At 43.6% G+C, this 19,223-nt stretch overlaps 1 protein-coding gene across 1 annotated transcript in view; it reads left to right on the top strand.

Annotated features, from left to right (window-relative positions):
• LOC124723043 (E3 ubiquitin-protein ligase HERC2) overlaps window positions 1-19,223 on the top strand; it is an 819,840-nt gene that overhangs the window by 70,722 nt on the left and 729,895 nt on the right. Inside the window, exons 7-8 of the mRNA XM_047248222.1 lie at window positions 944-1,100; window positions 2,176-2,346. Coding sequence (XP_047104178.1) covers window positions 944-1,100; window positions 2,176-2,346 — 328 coding nt within the window. The remainder of the gene's footprint in view (window positions 1-943; window positions 1,101-2,175; window positions 2,347-19,223) is intronic.

Below are 19,223 nucleotides of genomic sequence, written 5' to 3'. Positions count from 1 at the left end.
CGTGCTTCCTGATTTGGGCTTGACTGTGGTTACTACATGATAATGTGATAAATAACTTTTGTTGAATCAGGGACAATTTGACTTGTATGATAATGGAAAGTGGATGGTTGGAGCTGAAAATCTATGTATATGTTTTTTGTGATTGTTTAGTCACTTTGTTTCTCACATGAGTTGAAGTCACCCAGTTACATGTGCAGAGTGTTATATTATAGATTCAAAGGAAATGATTGAGTAAAGGACAATGAAAAAAACCAATAATATCCACAGATATGATTTATTATGATGACTGCATCAGCGCCCTATAACTGAGTTCTCGAGGATACACATTACAACAAGTGTTCCATAGGACAACTATTCATGTGAAGGCATGCTTCAGTACATATCCTCATAAATGCCTGTGCACCTTCAGAAATCGCAAACATGTTACAAATGCATTGAGAACCATCCAGAATGAATTCCTCTAGTTCTTCAAAAAAAAAAAAAAAAAAAAGGGGGGGGGGGTTAGTTCAGGTTGGGGGGGAGGGGGGGGAGTATGATAAAATCCATATATCCTACCTGAGAAACCATTTATTTACGGAGCTCTGTTTATTAAGATTATTTGGTTCTTTCATTGATTTCTACTTGCACCTTTTGTTTGTATCTTTAAGTCAGCCACCCTGTATAGAGAATTTAATCTGATTTTATCTTATTGATATTTTTACATTTTTAGAACTCCACAGATTAAAAATGTGCAGTGTGGTAGTTGTGCTGTTGGTCTTAATACTGAGGTAGTTGATGTTAGTTTTAGTTCTTACTAATTGTTACATACATTAACCTGTATCGAGTAGAGCAGTTCCATTACCTCAGAAAATTTGGAAATCCTCAACATGTGATAGCATAACATTACATTGTAGTTCATTTTTGAGTCACACAATGTGAGCTGTCATACTTTCATTTTTAATAGGTGAAGAAGCTGATGTCTGCAGCGAGTTATTGAGTGAATCTCTTGAGGCTCTTCAGTCCTTATCTGAAGCTACCCTGTTTGATGAAAGTTCAGTTTCACCAGTATGGTTAGAAGTTCTGGAGTTGTCAGCAAAGTTTTTGCGTCAAGTTGTTCTTGGGTATGTAGCTTTGAAGTTATATATAGCTTGGAAATTATATAAGCTTCATTCACTTGCATTTTACATTGGTTGTTGCTGGTAATTAAGTGTATCTAATGATAAAATATTTTGAATGGTTTAATATTCATGGCAGTCATTAATATGTTGCATTCATCTTTTTTCCTCGTGTATGAAAATACGAATCACCTGTACGTATGCATATTAGTTTAGCCATTATTCAAATGAGTATCAACTGATATGCACTGTAGTTGTGTGCACGTAAGAAGGTGGGTGTTGGGGGTATGCACAGTGGCAAGGAGCAGTGTACCACATGATGATCCAGCCAATAGCATCATTCTGCAACAATTGACTGTATTATGCACTTTGGGATGCGCATAGAATATGTAGTGTTGATTTTTGTGTTCATTTAGGTATAATGAGGTTACTTAGCCACTATAGTGTTCATTATGGATGGCAAGCAAATGCAATAATATTACTTTAAGAAGCAACACAGATAGTTTTCCGAGCATATGAATTATACTAGGGAGAGTCAGAAGAAGTGTAGCGCTCTCTCCAGCATTGCCAGTTACCAGGGTAGGCAACACTTGTAGTGCGAGGTGTGGGACAGAGGTAGAAAGCACACTGGTGAGGCTGAAAAGCATTTTGCATATTTCTCTCTCTCTCTCTCTCTCTCTCTCTCTCTCTCTCTCTCTCCTTCTCTGCACAGAATGCATCATGCAGCTGCCTTCTAATGTACACACCACTACAGCACATGGTATAAAACAAAGCTAAATTGAAGCAGTTGCTATCTCAATTTTTTGTATTCTAAGATAATTATTAAATGGAATCCTGTTTCCTGTTATGTTCTTTGACATTCATGAGTGATAAGACTGCTTGTAATACAGTACCTATTGCTTATTATTCTAAGTATGTATCCAGTATTCCTCCCCTTCCTGTCCCAAAACCTTATGGTGGTAACAGAATGTCTGAGGGGAAAACCAATACTCTTCTACATTCCTTTCTATGTATCACCCTGTCATTTTATTGTCTGAATTAAAACTTGCTTTAAACTGATTTTGTGCTATTTTTGTTTCAGAGATATGAACAGAGGCCGTGGTTGGGATGTAGTTCCCCTTGCAGACCGTCACACAGCTCTTGGTTTACTTTTGGAATTAGCTATTCAGAGAGGAACATTAAGTTATATGTTAGATGCTATATTGTTATTGCTGCATCTGTGGGAAAAGGGAAAATATCAGGATGATAATAGGTAATTTACTAAGGTTTAATATAGTGATCATTTTACAGACACCAAATTTTATTAATTTAAACATTGTTTAACTAATGTGGCAGTATTGAAGGCAGAGTGCAGGATTTTATCACTATCTTTCATTTCTATAATTCAGTTTCAGCCTTAGGCCATTTTCAACTACCGAAACATATTTGGTGACTATATATAATTTAAGGAATCGTACCAAATAGTGGAGGCATTGAATCATCAACTGAAAACTTTGCTAGCTTTGGGTGGGATGAATCCTTTTTCAAGCCAGAGTGTACACACACACACACACACACACACACACACACACACACACACACACCTGTGTGGCTACATTGTGCTGGCTGATTGTATGGCATAGGTCCTATTCTATAAGAGGTAGGACCATCTGTAAAAGCAGTTGTGTCATATGCCAGCTCTGCTATAATTTTTGCACAGAATTTCATAGGGGTATGACCCCCAACCAACTCTTCACTCAAATGAATGACCACTGCCAAACTGTGGCCAAGAGCAGCATTGACAACCCAGTGGGGGATGCATTACTGAGCACAATATGCTTGATTTCATGCCTGCATCACAGCCCTTGCCATCTGGATCCATCCCTCCAACAACAGCTTTTCTGAATTATATAGATGGGAGTAACACATCCTTTGATCCCTAATCCTCCTGGTGGGATCTCCACCAGCCCTCTGCCCTGCACCAACTTTTCCTTCCCTGCACCAGGACTCTTTAATTTCACTCATGCTGCATCCACATGCTCTTGCCTGAAGTCTCCCATTTCTCTATCTTCTGTTTTCCATTCACAATTCACTATTCCTCTCCATCTTCATAGTGCACTACGTGAGCACATTGGTGCCAGTACCTGTGCCACAATTCTACCTAATGCATCTACAACCTCTCCATCCCAAATTTCTTTGCAGTGTACCTGCTACCTCTCACTTCTAGCCACGCACCACCCACCGCCCACCACCTGCCAACCACCACCTGCCACTCTTTCAATATTCCCTTCCACTATCCCCCTCCTTTCTCCCATCTCCCACTCCCACTTCACCAGAGACAAGCAGAATGGAACCTTAAAAATTCTTAGCAGCTGTGGATCCAGGTTCAAAGAAAATCATTGAGAGTCAGGTCTATGGAGAATTTTAAATAACTGTCCTCTGAAACCTTAAAGGAAGTTAATGCCTGAACATTCTGATTGTTAAATCATTATAAATGATGGGGAATCTTTGACAAAGTGTATAGTTTTTTGGGATTTACACTCCTGGAAATGGAAAAAAGAACACATTGACACCGGTGTGTCATACCCACCATACTTGCTCCGGACACTGCGAGAGGGCTGTACAAGCAATGATCACACGCACGGCACAGCGGACACACCAGGAACCGCGGTGTTGGCTGTCGAATGGCGCTAGCTGCGCAGCATTTGTACACCGCCGCCGTCAGTGTCAGCCAGTTTGCCGTGGCATACGGAGCTCCATCGCAGTCTTTAACACTGGTAGCATGCCGCGACAGCATGGACGTGAACCGTATGTGCAGTTGACGGACTTTGAGCGAGGGCGTATAGTGGGCATGCGGGAGGCCGGGTGGACGTACCGCCGAATTGCTCAACACGTGGGACATGAGGTCTCCACAGTACATCGATGTTGTCGCCAGTGGTCGGCGGAAGGTGCACGTGCCCGTCGACCTGGGACCGGACCGCAGCGACGCACGGATGCACGCCAAGACCGTAGGATCCTACGCAGTGCCGTAGGGGACCGCACCGCCACTTCCCAGCAAATTAGGGACACTGTTGCTCCTGGGGTATCGGCGAGGACCATTCGCAACCGTCTCCATGAAGCTGGGCTACGGTCCTGCACACCGTTAGGCCGTCTTCCGCTCACGCCCCAACATCGTGCAGCCCGCCTCCAGTGGTGTCGCGACAGGCGTGAATGGAGGGACGAATGGAGACGTGTCGTCTTCAGCGATGAGAGTCGCTTCTGCCTTGGTGCCAATGATGGTCGTATGCGTGTTTGGCGCCGTGCAGGTGAGCGCCACAATCAGGACTGCATACGACCGAGGCACACAGGGCCAACACCCGGCATCATGGTGTGGGGAGCGATCTCCTACACTGGCCGTACACCACTGGTGATCGTCGAGGGGACACTGAATAGTGCACGGTACATCCAAACCGTCATCGAACCCATCGTTCTACCATTCCTAGACCGGCAAGGGAACTTGCTGTTCCAACAGGACAATGCACGTCCGCATGTATCCCGTGCCACCAAACGTGCTCTAGAAGGTGTAAGTCAACTACCCTGGCCAGCAAGATCTCCGGATCTGTCCCCCATTGAGCATGTTTGGGACTGGATGAAGCGTCGTCTCATGCGGTCTGCACGTCCAGCACGCACGTCCAGCATGAACGCTGGTCCAACTGAGGCGCCAGGTGGAAATGGCATGGCAAGCCGTTCCACAGGACTACATCCAGCATCTCTACGATCGTCTCCATGGGAGAATAGCAGCCTGCATTGCTGCGAAAGGTGGATATACACTGTACTAGTGCCGACATTGTGCATGCTCTGTTGCCTGTGTCTATGTGCCTGTGGTTCTGTCAGTGTGATCATGTGATGTATCTGACCCCAGGAATGTGTCAATAAAGTTTCCCCTTCCTGGGACAATGAATTCATGGTGTTCTTATTTCAATTTCCAGGAGTGTATTTTGACAAGTTCTTTTTTAGGATTGGAGAAAGTGGTGAGAGTACCTTGCAATCTCTTAAGTAGTTGCAACTGTTACTGTGTAAAATATGTTACAGTAAAACACGCCTATTTGGGGTGTAGAAGGTGAGAGTCCTATAGATATTGAACTAAAGCAGATACGATAAAGCAATAAATTTAATGGGATATGGGGAATAAGAAAGTACAAAAAGGGAATTTGGGAAGATAACATGAAAATTTGGAAGGAAAGGGGAAGTTGCATCATAATTAGGAGCTGAGGGTGGTGTTTGGGGTTAGGAGGGGGAGGGAAAGTCGAAGAAATGGAGAAATTGAGATGCTATACACATAAGAAATACATTGAAATTAGTGTGAAGTGAAGGAGGAGGAGAGAAAGAAGCTGCTACTAGAGTAGGGGGTAAGGAGAGGAGGGGGGGGGGGGGGGGGGGGAGGAATTAAGAGGTAGTGAAAGTCATGGGTATCTACTTTCAGGTTACATGTCCCTTAAAACATTGCATCGATCACATTCAAAAGTTTTGCACAACATGGTCACTGTGCCTCCCTATGTTCAGCATTCATTCCTGGGAGCATCGGCAGACTATAGTCCAGCTTCTTCCATGTGTGCTTTTTCATATCACCTGTTATCACAGGGCTTAACAACTCACTAATTTTGAACATCAGCACTTGGCTCTGCTCAGGCTACTACTTGTGAGTAGATTTGCAGTCATCATACTTGCATTGTAATGAATAGAGAGAAAATGTACCCTTACAGTTTGGCCACAACAATACAAGAAAAACATGGATTGTGTGATAGGTGATCAGTTTTGACAGTGGTGCTGCCTAATAGGACCAATGATGAGTTCCTGTCTTATAACACTAACACTGTCTTCGCATTTCGGTCTACAGTGAGAGGAATCATATCTCTTTATTAAAAAAAATTGAAAAATGTTTAGTGTGTTACAAGACATTTAATACTTTTAGGAGGTTCAGTTTATAAAGGCATTATAGATCTCGTGACATCAAAGAATATGGACATGGAAAATGTAAAAGGCTTGAACATGTACATGAGGTTTTAAAACTCAAAAAGAAGATCTTTCAAGAGGAGGAAGAAGATGATGAAAAATCGAAGCAGTCTGTTGTTCCAGTGAGCTACAAAATGGAACATTTTATTGGCGGCCACCTATAGTGTTGGTTTACACAACTCTTACCCACCTTATACACTTCTTTCAATAGGACTACATTTTTCTGGGGTTATTTCTGAAATCAGTGAAGGTATTTTAAACCTGTCTTGCGACTCCAAGGAAATGTGTATTTTTGTCACCATATGTGTTTTGTTTTATTGAACTAAAATAAAAACAGTGATCTTATTGAAACACATATACCATATTTTTCTTTTCAATAAGGGCCTGTGAGAAGGGTCGGGGACAAAGAGGGCAAGGGTTGTAAAAAAAAACAGGATCCTACTACCGCCACCAGAAGCTTCTGAGTCATCTTTGCATAATGACTGCAAGGGGGACTCCCTCTAAACTATTTGCTCTGAGGATCAATCGTGTGCTGGAATCATTTTTAAGTGTGCCTTTTAGTACTCAGAATGCCCCAATGGGCAGGAGGATCCTCGAATAATGTGCCTAAATAGTTTGATAGTCATGTGCAGTACAATGCATGGTGGTGGACCGCCTCATGAGTCGTTATCAGTTGGACCCACTAGTCCAGAGTGTTTTCGGGAGCTGCTTGCAAAATGTAATACAGAACCATGCCCTTCAGCCAGTTGACGGTGTTCGTTCTTATTGTGGGAAAGTAAGTGGTGTCTGGGTGTAGGAGTTCGTCTGGTGTTACAGACTCTGGCTGTCATCACAACAGGAGCACCAGCATACATTGCAGAAGATCCCAGTATCTGCCTGTCACAGCACATGTCAGGCGGCGTGCATCCGAATCGACGACGGCACAGTGTGGACACAAAGGGTTGTCGGTGAGATGGATGGAATGGAGGTGCTGGCATGTGGCTAATTTGCCGTTCACCACCATATACCACAGGGAATGAGCGTACGTGGGCAGGTATGGGGTGTGGACGGCTCGCCACACACACCCTGGTGCAGCAGATGGTTGGATGTTGTTGTTCGACATTGTCGTGCCTGATAGATGCGGTAGTAATCTCTCGTGCTCGGCATCCTTGTCGCTGGTAGATCCTCAGTCATGTAACTCAGTTCGACCAAAAAATCGCTGATGTGGGCCTGAGACAGCTATGTGGCCCACGGCGACCGGTGGATGCAGATCTTGTGGCACGACGATCTGCAGCAGCTTCCCCATCAAATTGTTGTTGGTCGTGGTCCATGCGAGCCGCATCGTCCATAGGTACAGTGCCCGTGCGCGGTTGTGGGTGTGAGTCAACCCCAGGACCCCTGCCAGTGGAGGCCTCGTTAAATTAGTGTAGCGAACCTTGAATATATAACCTGCACTCGCAAATTGTCTGTACGCCGCCTGGAAAGTGTGGGCCATGGTGGCTGTTAGCAGTAAAATGTATGCAAAATAATTAAGTTTGGACGCTAGATAAGTGTTGACGTAATGCGTTTGGGGAATCATATCCATATTGCGGTATCTGCTATCACAGAGCAGCATCTGTGTCCTTTGTAGTAGCCAGCGATATGTGGCTGTCGCAGTTTGGTGAACTATACTGGAGAACTGCACCCCTAGTGCTTTCAGTGAGGGAACCTTTTGGAAGGGGACGGCTGTTGGGTATAGAAGGCCTCTCCCAACATCCATGTATGTCATCTTGCACATGTTGACGACGCTGCCCAATACCGCGCCGTAGCGGCACAACCACTGACATGTCGCTTGTATTTCGTCGCTCGACTGCACCAAGAGCACCACATCGTCTGCGAAGGTGGCACATCGGAAAGTCACGTCTCAAATGCTGATGCCTTCCAGTCATTGGTGAAGGCTGTACAGTGCAGGTTCGTGGGCTGTCGCGAATAAGACTCCTGATAAAGGACATCCCTGTCGCACCGACCGTCCAAGACTGATGTGTTCAATCTGGTGTCCGTTGATCATAATCCGGGAGCGCGCCCCGTGAATTAAGCATAAGATCACCCTTGCTGACGTCTGCGAGAGTCCCATGCATTGGAGCACAGCGCGAAGGAAACTGTGATCGATAAGATCAAAAGCATGATCAAAATTGACGGTGACAAGAGTGCCTCTGAGGCGGCAGGCCACTGCCAGCGCCGTGAAGTATTGGTAGGCGCCAAGTGCCCTGTGGATGTTGCTGTCTCCGCCTAAACATGTCTGGTCAGGATGGATCATGTGTCCAATGGTGGTCTGAAGATGAGTGCAGAGGATATGGGTGAAAAGTTTATAATCCATGTTCAATAGTGTGAGACGACGATAGTCATGACATTGGTGAGAACCGCTTGGTTTCGGAACTGGTATCATGATGCCTTCAAGGAAATCTGTGGGGACTGTAAAATTGTCGTGGAAGAGGTCTTGAAACATCCGAATCCACTGAGCGCTCATCAGGGGATAGAAGGTGCGGTAGAATTCTTTCGGTAAGACATCTGGGCTTGGTGACTTGTTGGGGGTGCCGCATACCAAGGCCGCTGTTAAATCTTCAGTAGTTATAGGAGCCTGCAGGGCATCATCCTGGGCCACTACTCTTGGGTCACGCAGACTGCACAGGATGTCTTCGTACTCGCGAACAGTTTGTGAGTCCCAGGCTTAAACGACCTGTCATGCTACAGTGATGGCATGCTGCGAGTTGATGCGCCCACCCTCTACTGTCTCTACTGACATTATAAGGTGGTGCTTGCGGTGGCGTCTCTCTCTGATAACGTGATATATGGATGCCATTTCAGTGGGGATGGTATCCTGCACCCTTGCCTGGACTCGGGCTCCATCAAGCTGTTCTGCGGTGAGACAGAGTAGGCGAGCTTTGAGACGATTAACCTCTGTCTGCCGTTCACGTGATGGCAGCTGGGTCATGAGTTCTCTCTGCGCAGCGTAATAAAATTCCGACGTTGCCCGACGCCAGCACACTGTGTCACGGCCATATCCCATGAGTGTCTGTCAGGGGGCCGGCTTGGCACGGTCGAGCCACCAATGTAAGGTGGCAGGATGTGCATACAAACTCTGGAGGCAGTGGTCCCACGTAGCAGCCATCTCCCGCCGACATGCGTCCTTGTACAAATAGGAAATGTTCAGCGTCCATGGACCACGGTTGTGGTATGTGAGCTGTTGGGGGAGTGTGACCAAGCAGATGTATGCCAAATGGTCGGTGAAAGCTGTTGGACACAGTTCTGCATCCCTTGTCGTGGCACGGAGTCCTTGTGAGACTTATATCCGTTGGAGGTGGCTGGCAGACTGATTGGCGAAATACATATAGCCACGGCAATCCCTGTGAAGGAGACGCCATGTGTCATGTAGCATCAGGTCTTGTACGAGAGCCTGTAATGCTGGGCATGTAGAGTAGTGCAGTGTTTGGTCTGCTGGATCTAAGATGCTATTAAAATCGCCGCCTATGATGTAGTGTTCCATATTCCCATTCAGCAGTGGAGCAATTTTGTCGGAATAAAAGATGACCCTTTCTCTGTGTCGAGATGTCCCAGAGGGCGCGTAAACATTGATCAGGTGGACTGTTCCCACCGTGACGGCTACACCTTGTGCAGATGGCAGGTACATAACTTTTGATACCTTCATGCTGTCGTGTAATAGGATGGTGGTTCCACCGGCAGCATCGCTTGATGGGATGCTGTAGGCTGTGTATCCATAAATATTCAGTTGCAGCTCTGGATGGACTTCTTGAAGGAGGATGATATCCAGGTCCACCGTCTGGAGCATATCATGGAACATGCACATATTGATGACAGAGCATGTGCCATTAACATTGACTGTGCACACATGGTAGGAATGGGACATCTAAATTCGGAGTGAGTAGATGCAAATGGTAGCCTCTGTCATGGAAACGTCTGAGCTGGGCGAGGCCACCGTCCTGTCCGCGGTGTCAGATGCCTGCCTTAAGGCAGTTCTGGTAGATTCTGCTGACAATGACACGTCAGAGACAGTGTCGGCAGCGTGCTCCCTGTCTCCACCCTGTTGGTCATCTGCCGTCGAGAGGCGATGTTTCTTATAACGCTTTGGTGACTGTTGTTTCCTCGTCCATGTGTCCGCGTCCATTGAAGGGCTGGGATCAGTACCTTTGGCCATGCAGCCGGCGCCCAGAAATGGTGGCCAGCGTCCAGAAATGATGCCTCTGGTACGACGACGGTGATAGTGGTGGTGCTGGTGGTAGTTATGGGCATTTTGTCTTGCAAGGGTGTCTCGTCGGGCGACTCCGCAGTCACGGCGACTTCGGCGGATGAGCTCATGGGTGCATTTGACTGCAGCAAGGGCATGACATCTGTGCACACCGGCTGCACTGCTTCCACATAGTTAGTGGTAACGCGGTTGGCACGGCTGTCTGTACTGGTTCCGCATGTGGCACCTGGATGAGGTGGTGTTGGAGGCAATTGGATCACACATGGCCCTCCTATTCACAGCCGGCACACATCCGTGGTTGTCCATCATAAATAATAATGGCTCAGCAACCTCCAATGACCACGTACGATGGCACATGTTTGCGGAGTTCGATGCGTACCTGTCGGATGCCATTGAGCACGCGATAGGTTTCAAAGGTGTTCCACTTCTCTTCCTTGTAGCTTAGGACCATTCCATATGACCGCAGTGCGTCAGTAATGAGCACTACCAGGACCTCGAATGGCAGTTTGAATATGCGCACCGTGCACACACCCATACCCGCATTGTCCACAGTAACCGTGCTTACATTACCGTCAGAGTGGCGAAAGCGGTAGCCATTGGTGGAACATCAGACTAGTTTGCCACATACCTCTTCATTTTTCATCTTGAGATAGGCAATACTGGCAGTGATACACAGATGTATGCCTATCAGCTCGTGGGGATCGACATGCATGTCGTCTCTCAGAAACCGTTCAATTTCATAAGCCTTTGGATGTGCGTAGGAATTGTCGAACATGAGTTTCACCATTGCCTGGTGGTAAGAGAATGCCATATCTATTGAGAGCTCTAAATCACAACAGCGAACGCAGTACCTCGTGCGACAAGTTAACAAACACGTCTGGAGTGCTGCTCAGCACGCCATGCGTCCGAGCCGCGACGCGACGCAACTAAATGCCGACTGGACTGTTATTTATTGTAGTACATTTTGGCACCTCAAAAGTAGTGTATATATTAGAAATTAGAAACGATAAGCAGAAGGAACTGGTGGCAGTCACTAGTGGTTTCTACACTATGTACTCATGTATATCTAGAAAGGAAAATCACACAATACCTGTAAGATAATAGATACATCACAGTGGGTAATAACTGACAATAACAAACATAGTAGAACCAACATTTTATTGCCGGTCACCTATAGTGTTGGTTTACACAATTCTTACCCACGTGTATCTTCTTTCAATAGGCCTACATTTTTCTGGGGTTATTTCTGAAATCAGTGAAGGTATTTTAAACCTGTCTTGTGACTCCAAGGAAATGTGTATTTTTGTCACCAAATGTGTTTTGTTTTATTGAAATAAAATAACAACAGTGATCTTATTGTAGCACATATACCACCTGGCTTGTTTTCTCCATCTAAAAACACTTCATTACAAAAGATGTTGATGCAAGCACTTAAGATTTTTGCTCACACAGGGGAGAAATACAGAAGTCCTTACATTTTTTTGTCAACTTATGTCTTTACTTACCCATGATATCTCAAAATTTGTCAGGGAAAAATGCTAAAACTTGTCTGGAAATCAGGGAAATATCAGGGAATTTCACTTGGGGAACCTTGTGGCAACCCTGTTCATGCAGGAGAATCCTACAAACATACCATTGTTTGACCATCTCACAGACTCCCATATTGACAACATAGTAATAAGCATCCCGGGCATAGAGAAACAACTGAAAGAGTTGAAAACAAATAAGTCACCAGGTGCGGATGGAATCCCAGTTTGGTTTTGCAAAGAGTACTCTGTGGCATTGTCCCCTTACTTAGCTTGCATTTGTCATGAATCTGTCGCCAAACAGGAAGTCCCAAGCCACTAGAAAAAAGTGCACGTGTCATCTGTACTCATGTACAAGAAGGGTAAAGGAGCGGACCCACTGCAGAATCCTTGAACGTATTGAATATAATAAATTTTCTTGAGACCGAGAAGCTTCTGTCCATGAATCAGCACGGTTTCATTAAGTATCGCTTCTGCAAAACTCAACTTGTTCTTTTCTCACATGATATACTGTGAACTATGCATGAAAGACAACAGCCAAATTCCATATTTCTGGAAAGCATTTGACACAGAGCCCCACTGGAGACTGTTAATGAAGGAACAGATGTGGAATAGGTTCCCAGACATGTGAGTGGCTCAACAACTTAGTAACATTTTATTTTTGTGGGGGTCCACAGTGGGCCTTCAACATGCTTTGAGAATGAGAACATGGTCCAAGTAGGCTGTATTCTTTTTATTATCTATGTGATCGGCCAGTTTCAGCCTTGGGTCATTTTAATTGTAATACATCATTGGTATGTGTGGACAGGAATAAGTTTTATTTCTGTGTGTATGTGGCACAAAAATGATACAGTATTGTACATGGTTATATCTGTTAGCAGGCACAATCAGAAAGATGTCATCTCATCATATAGTCACAGCTGTTAGGGTGATCATAACAGCTGTGACTATACTGTGAGATGACATATTTCTGTTTGTGATGGCTAATAGATGTAATCATGTACAATATTGTACTGTTTTTGTGCCACATACACACAGAAGTAAGACATATTCCTGTCCACATGTACCAGTAATGTATTTTAATGTAAAATACACATTTGTAAATAACTCAAGATTTAAATTGGTCAATAGCACATATGATAAAAAGAATACAGCCTACTTGGGCCATGTTTTCATTCTCAAAGACTTAGAACCCAGTATGTTGTTCTTGATGGCGAGTGTTCATCAGAGACAGACCGATGACTGTAGCAGTCTGGTCCCTTTAATCCCCCAAATCAACCAACCAACCATCAGAGACAAGGCTATTGTCAGGAGTGCCCCAGGGAACTGTGATAGGACTGCTGTTATGTTCTGTATACATAAGTGATCTGGCAGACAGGGTGAGCAGCAGTCTGCTGCTGTTTGCCGATAATGCTATGTTGTACGGGAAGGTATCGTCATTGAATGACTGCAGGAGGGTACAATTTGACTTGGATACAATTTCTAGTTAGTGTGATGGATGAATAGCAGCTAGCTCTAATTGTATAGAAATGTAAGCTACTGTGTATGAGTAGGAAAAACAAACCCACAATGTTCAGATGCAGCATTTGTAGTGTCCTGCTTGACGCAGTCACGCTGTTTAACTATCTGAGCATAACAATGCAAAGCAATATGAAATGGAATGAGTATGTGAGGATTGTGGTAAGGAAGCTGAATGGTCACCTTGGTTTTGGGAGAATTTCGGGAAAGTGTGGTTCATCTGTAAAGGAGACAACACATAGGATGCTAGTGTGACCTGTTTTTGAGTACTGGTCAAGTTTTTGGGATTTGTACTGGGCCAGAATAAAGGAAGACATTGAAGCAGTTGAGAACTGGTAGGTTCGAGCAAGATGCAAGTCTTATGGAGGTGCTTTGGGAACTCAAATGGAAATCTCTGGAGGGAAGATGACATTCTTTTTGAGGAATATTATCGAGAAAATTTAGAGAACCGATATTTGAAGCTGACTGCAGTACAATTCTACTGCTGCCAACATACATTTCATGTAATAACTATGAAGGTAAGATATGAGGGATTAAGGCTCATAAGGAGGCATATAGACAGTTGTTTTTCCCTCACTCTATTTGCAAATGGAACAGGAAAGGAAATGACTAGTAGTGATACTGAGTAGCCTCTGCCACACACTGTATGGTGGCTTGCAGAGTAGATATGGAACCTCCAATTTAAGAGGCAGGATGCACAGCATTAGAGACAAAAACTATAATGTATGTCTATTGCAGTATCCTAAAGCATATTTTAAACTTGTGCATTATGACAGTCCTAGTAGGAAAATAACCTTCTCTCAAAGAACAGTTGTAGCTTAAGGGAAATAAAAATTTACATGAAACACATTTTGTTCTTAGTGCAAATAGAAGATACATATAAAACACTTAGATTCCATGTTCCTAAGAAAACCAATTATCTGAAACCAATTATCTGATTGCAAGATTAGTGCTAAATTTTTCTAATGTGTCCACATTGTTTAAATATCTTGGGGCAGTATTGTGAAGTTATATGAAATGGCACAAATAGATGAATTTAGTTGTGGCAAAGATGAATTGAAGACATAATTCAGTGGGAGGATTTTGGAAAGTGCATTGTAGCTGTAAAGAAAAAGCATAGATGATACTATTGTGACATATTCTTGAGAACTGCTTCATCGTTTGGAATCCTTATCACAATGTAGTGACAGCATCTTTTTGGGCATCCAGCTGTGCCAAGTGGTTATACACCTGGGATGTTTTGGCTGAGTGCACTTGTGGTAACTGGCTGCTATTTGGTTGTAGGTCTCATTCTTGTGTAGCCGTGTTACCAACTCTGACACTACTAGTGCTCAGTTTTTAGTCATATAAGGCCATGTTTTCCTCAGACTCTGCCATTTCCAGTTTTACAATGGAATGGCCAGGTTTCATGCTCTACTGAACTTCAAGCCACCTTTATTGAGGGTCTTAGTGGACATTTTAAACAGTGTAGAATTTTTTAAAAATTTGTGTACCCCTGAAACCATTACCCTTCATAGTGGTAAAGATGTCCATTTTTCCAAAGTATTTTTGCTGTCACTGATTTCTCTGGGTAGGATAGTTGCGGAAAGCTCTCATGTTCAGTAAGGTATTGTTGTCTTATGCGTACAGTATCCCCAGTGTAAGACTGTCTGCACTCACACAGTATTTTTTAAAGGCCTGCATTATGTTTTACAGCCAATCCTGGTGTATTTTAGTTACGAGGCCTGATGCTGATGGCTTGGAACGTAAGTCAATTATCCTAAGGATGCTGTTGCAGCAAGGAGAACCTGCCCCTCATGCCAAAAGCTTGCAATAATAACTGTACCACCTACGAAAGGTCTTCTGTGAGAATGGTTACAACAACCAACAGATACTGTAGATACTGTAAGCAATTTCAAAAGGTATCCTGAACCAGAAAATCACCAAGGAGAGCAGTAAAAATCTTGCATTTTGGCTGTGGTTTAGTTATAGTAGAGATTAGCTGGCTCCTGAAGAGACATTACCTCAAATCAGTTTTCAGATCTTCAACTAAAACACACCACCAGGAAAACTTAAAAGAATTATAACCTAGGGTTTCTTGAAGAGCGCCACCAATCACTCTAGAAACATTTTAAGAACTACTGCTGCATGTGATGATGGAATGTTGTGTGAGAGTGAGGATCTCAGTTTAACCCCTTGGATTCTGAGTAAGGCGCAAGCCACTATCTTAAATAAAAATAAATCAGGTGTAGTTAGAGTTTCATGCCAATAAAGTGACTGTCTTTTGAAGTAACAGAGTCAGTAGTGGGTTACATGTGAAGCAGCTGCCACATCCTATTGGGGCTCTGTCTCAGTAGATATTTAGTTCTATATCTTTTCATGGATCCTCAAAGGAAACTCCAAATGAAAAGTGAACAGTTTGGATTGGCTGCCAAGGATCTCTGCTGTCTTGCCTTTTAAACTGAAGCCGTAAGTTTTGTCCACTTGATGAATTAATTAAAAAGAGTAGTCACTTGGGTGATAACAGAATATAAACATGTCAAAATACGCTGCCTGGCAAAGAAAGTGAGGCACCGAAAAGACATGGTCAGATGTCATTGTAATTTTGTAGCCATACACACTATCAGTGGGTATGTAAATGATTGTAGTTGCAATTTTCTGTGACAGGTATAACTGCCACAAGAATGTGAATGTGAGGGCAGGCATATTCATCGTTAAGACTCCAGACAACCAGTCTGAACACCACAAGAGAAGATTGCCATATAATGCACCAAGTACATTGTAATCCCTTCATGTCTCTGCCTGCTATCCAAGAACAAGTTAGGGTCTCACTGCGAAGTTCAGTGTTATCACACAACATTGGTCAGAAACTAACAGCGGCTGGGCTAGGGAATTACTGTCCCATGCGTAGGCTGTTGTTTAACACAGAAGGCTGCATTTGTTATGATGCTGTCACCAGGAAGCATGGACTGCTGATAAATGGCACCATATTGTGTTCAGCAATGAATCATGGTTCTGCACTACCCCAGATGATCATTGTCAGTGAATAAGGTGGCAACCTGGGGAGAGATCCTATTCCTCCAATGTTTTGGAGAGGTACATTGGTGTTACTCCTAACATCATGGTGTGGGGTGCCATTGAGTATGACTTCAAGACATGGCTGGTTGTGATTGAGGGAACTCTGACAGCAAAACAGATCTCCAGATCTGCCCCCAGTAAAACGTATGTGACACCATCTCAGCTGTCAGCTTCACCCAGTGCCACTGTCCAGGATATCAAGGACCAGTTACAGCAGTTGTGGGCCAGCTTGTCTCAGGAAAGGATGCAATGACTTTATAAAACCCTTTCCAACCAAGTAATGCATGCATCCAGGCCAGAGAGGGTGCAACACCATACTGATAAATGGGCCCATACTGCCAAGTTCTTTGTAAATTTGACTTGATTTTGTAATCACTGAAATAACATTTTGTGCCCTCTCAAACCATGAAGTTTCGTTTCCTCTTCCTCTCCATAGTGCTTCCCTTTTTTGTCAGATAGTGTATATTCAAATTAATGATGAGGAATGTAAGGTTCAGAACAGCAGTATGTTAGGACGGTCCCCATCTATAGTTGACTGACAAAGTTTCTAAAAGTTATGACAATGTATCATGTAGAGAACTCGTGGACTGGGTATTACACAGCATGTTGGAGGAAAAAAGGTGTGATTAATGTAAAGAAAACACACAAAAAATCTGGTGTGTGCTTGAAAGACATTAGTTTTTATTTTAATATTTTTTTCAACAATATTCCTAGTGTTTTATTGAGGTTATACAGAATGCCCCATGCTTACAATTTTAAATTGAGCCAAAAGTTAGGAACATTTTCTCATGAGTTATTGAGACTGTACTCTTTCCACAGATTGTGGATATATGTTATACTTTTCTACTGAAGTAATCATTTGGAAAAAGAAAGTTTAATTTACAAGATATTTTATTGTTTCTAAATGTTAAAAATTTTTACATTTTAACAAGGATTTTAAAATAGAAATCCATTAATACAAAATCATTTCACAAATCTTTTAATTTGGATATATTAGAAGACCTTAAGGAAGAAGTCCTGAAAATTTCATCTTTCTAGTATAAATAGACGGAGAAAATTTACCTTGCATACAAAAGAAATTAAACTTGACGGGCAATGAGTTTCAAAGTTTTTACTTCAGTACATGCCTGCTCCATAGCTAGTTTCATTAAAATTATCCAACGGCTTTCTCTTGATGGCTCTCCTTTGCTGTCTAGCCATCTTTGAATAGATTTTTACTCTATTATCTGAAAACCTGAGACATTTCTTGTCTAAACACAGCATTGCTGCTGAAGTTTGTAATCCTACACGGAGCCCCATCTTCTGCAAAACTTTGCACTTTGTTGTATTGCCCTGATTGAATGATGAAACAGCATCATAAATGCCAAAGTGAAGACTATATTTGTCCACAAACACAATTTTAGGTAGCCTTTTCCATATCACGTTGGTCACACACTCTTTGGATTTTGGGTCTGGCCATGAAGACATTTCTTTACTAGATTAATATCTACGAGGTCCCAGAATATTGGTTTTATTTTGCCCATTATTTTCTTCTTAGTTCCTGTCGTTCCCTCTGGAATATAGGGCCATGATGAAATTCCTTCACCTGGCACGATTTCTAGCAAGTCTCTTCACTTCACTCCAGGGTTTCCCATCCCCTGCAGCATCTCTCTTGATCATCCTTTTCCATGTCTTTTTGGGACGACCATGTTTTCTAACTCCTTGAGGGTTCCAGTCCAACGCCACCCTTTCAACAGCTCCATCTGGTTTCCTCAATGTATGCCCAATCCAGTTTTATTTCCTTTCCTTGATTTGTATATTGACTGCTTGCTGATTTGTCCCCCTCCAAAGATCTTCATTTGTCGTTGTATTTGGACATCTCACATTTAAAATACGCCAGAGACAGCGGCTGATAAAAACTTGGAGCTGGTTTTTGATGTGATCAGTCACCTTCCAGGTTTCACAACCATATGACAGAACAGCCTTCACATTGCTAGAAAAGCCGGAGTTTGGTCTTCTTTGAGATGTTCCTATTTCATCAAACAGGGTACAGTTGTACCAACACACCATTTGCTTTGCGGATGCGACTATGGACGTCGTCCTCGGCGCCTCCTGTAGTCGTGACCATACTTCCGAGATAGGGGAAAGATTGGACCTGTTCTACGTCCTCTCCATTAATGGCCAGCCTATTCATGATGGTTGAATTTATCTGCATTTCTTAGGCTTTGTGAACATTTATCTTGAGGTCTGCAACTTCTGCCACTCTCTGTAACCTGGCCAGTTCTCTTTGATGTCTCGATATCGTTGTGCCATTAAGCAGATGTCAACTGCGAAATCTAGATCTTCGAGCCTACCCCAATCCCCCATTGCACACCTCTCTACTGTCCCCCCATCACTCTCTTCATCACATGGTCCATCATCAAACCCGAGCGAGGTGGCGCAGTGGATAAACACTGGACTCGCATTCGGGAGGACGATGGTTCAATCCTGCATCCGGCCATCCTGATTTAGGTTTTCCGTGATTTCCCTAAATCGCTCCAGGGAAATGCCGGGATGGTTCCTATCAAAGGGCACGGCCGACTTCCTTCCCCGTCCTTCCCTAATCCGATGAGACCTATGACCTCGCTGTCTGGTCTCCATCCCCAAAAACAACTCAACCATCATCAAAATAAATAGTGTTGGCTATAAAGAATACACCCTTGTCCTGAATTAACTTGGAAAAGCTCTGTTAGTTCTCCTTTGTGTAGTACTTGACATTCATAGTCTTCATACATTTCCTTGATGATGATGATAATCTTCATTGGAATGCCATATTTTGCAAGTGTATCCCATATGACTCTTCGATTGACAGAGTCG

This window comes from Schistocerca piceifrons, chromosome X, assembly GCF_021461385.2.
Source record: "Schistocerca piceifrons isolate TAMUIC-IGC-003096 chromosome X, iqSchPice1.1, whole genome shotgun sequence".
NCBI lineage: Eukaryota > Metazoa > Arthropoda > Insecta > Orthoptera > Acrididae > Schistocerca > Schistocerca piceifrons.
The sequence above is the reverse complement of the archived record's forward strand: the minus strand, read 5'-3'. Positions and strand labels throughout refer to the sequence as shown.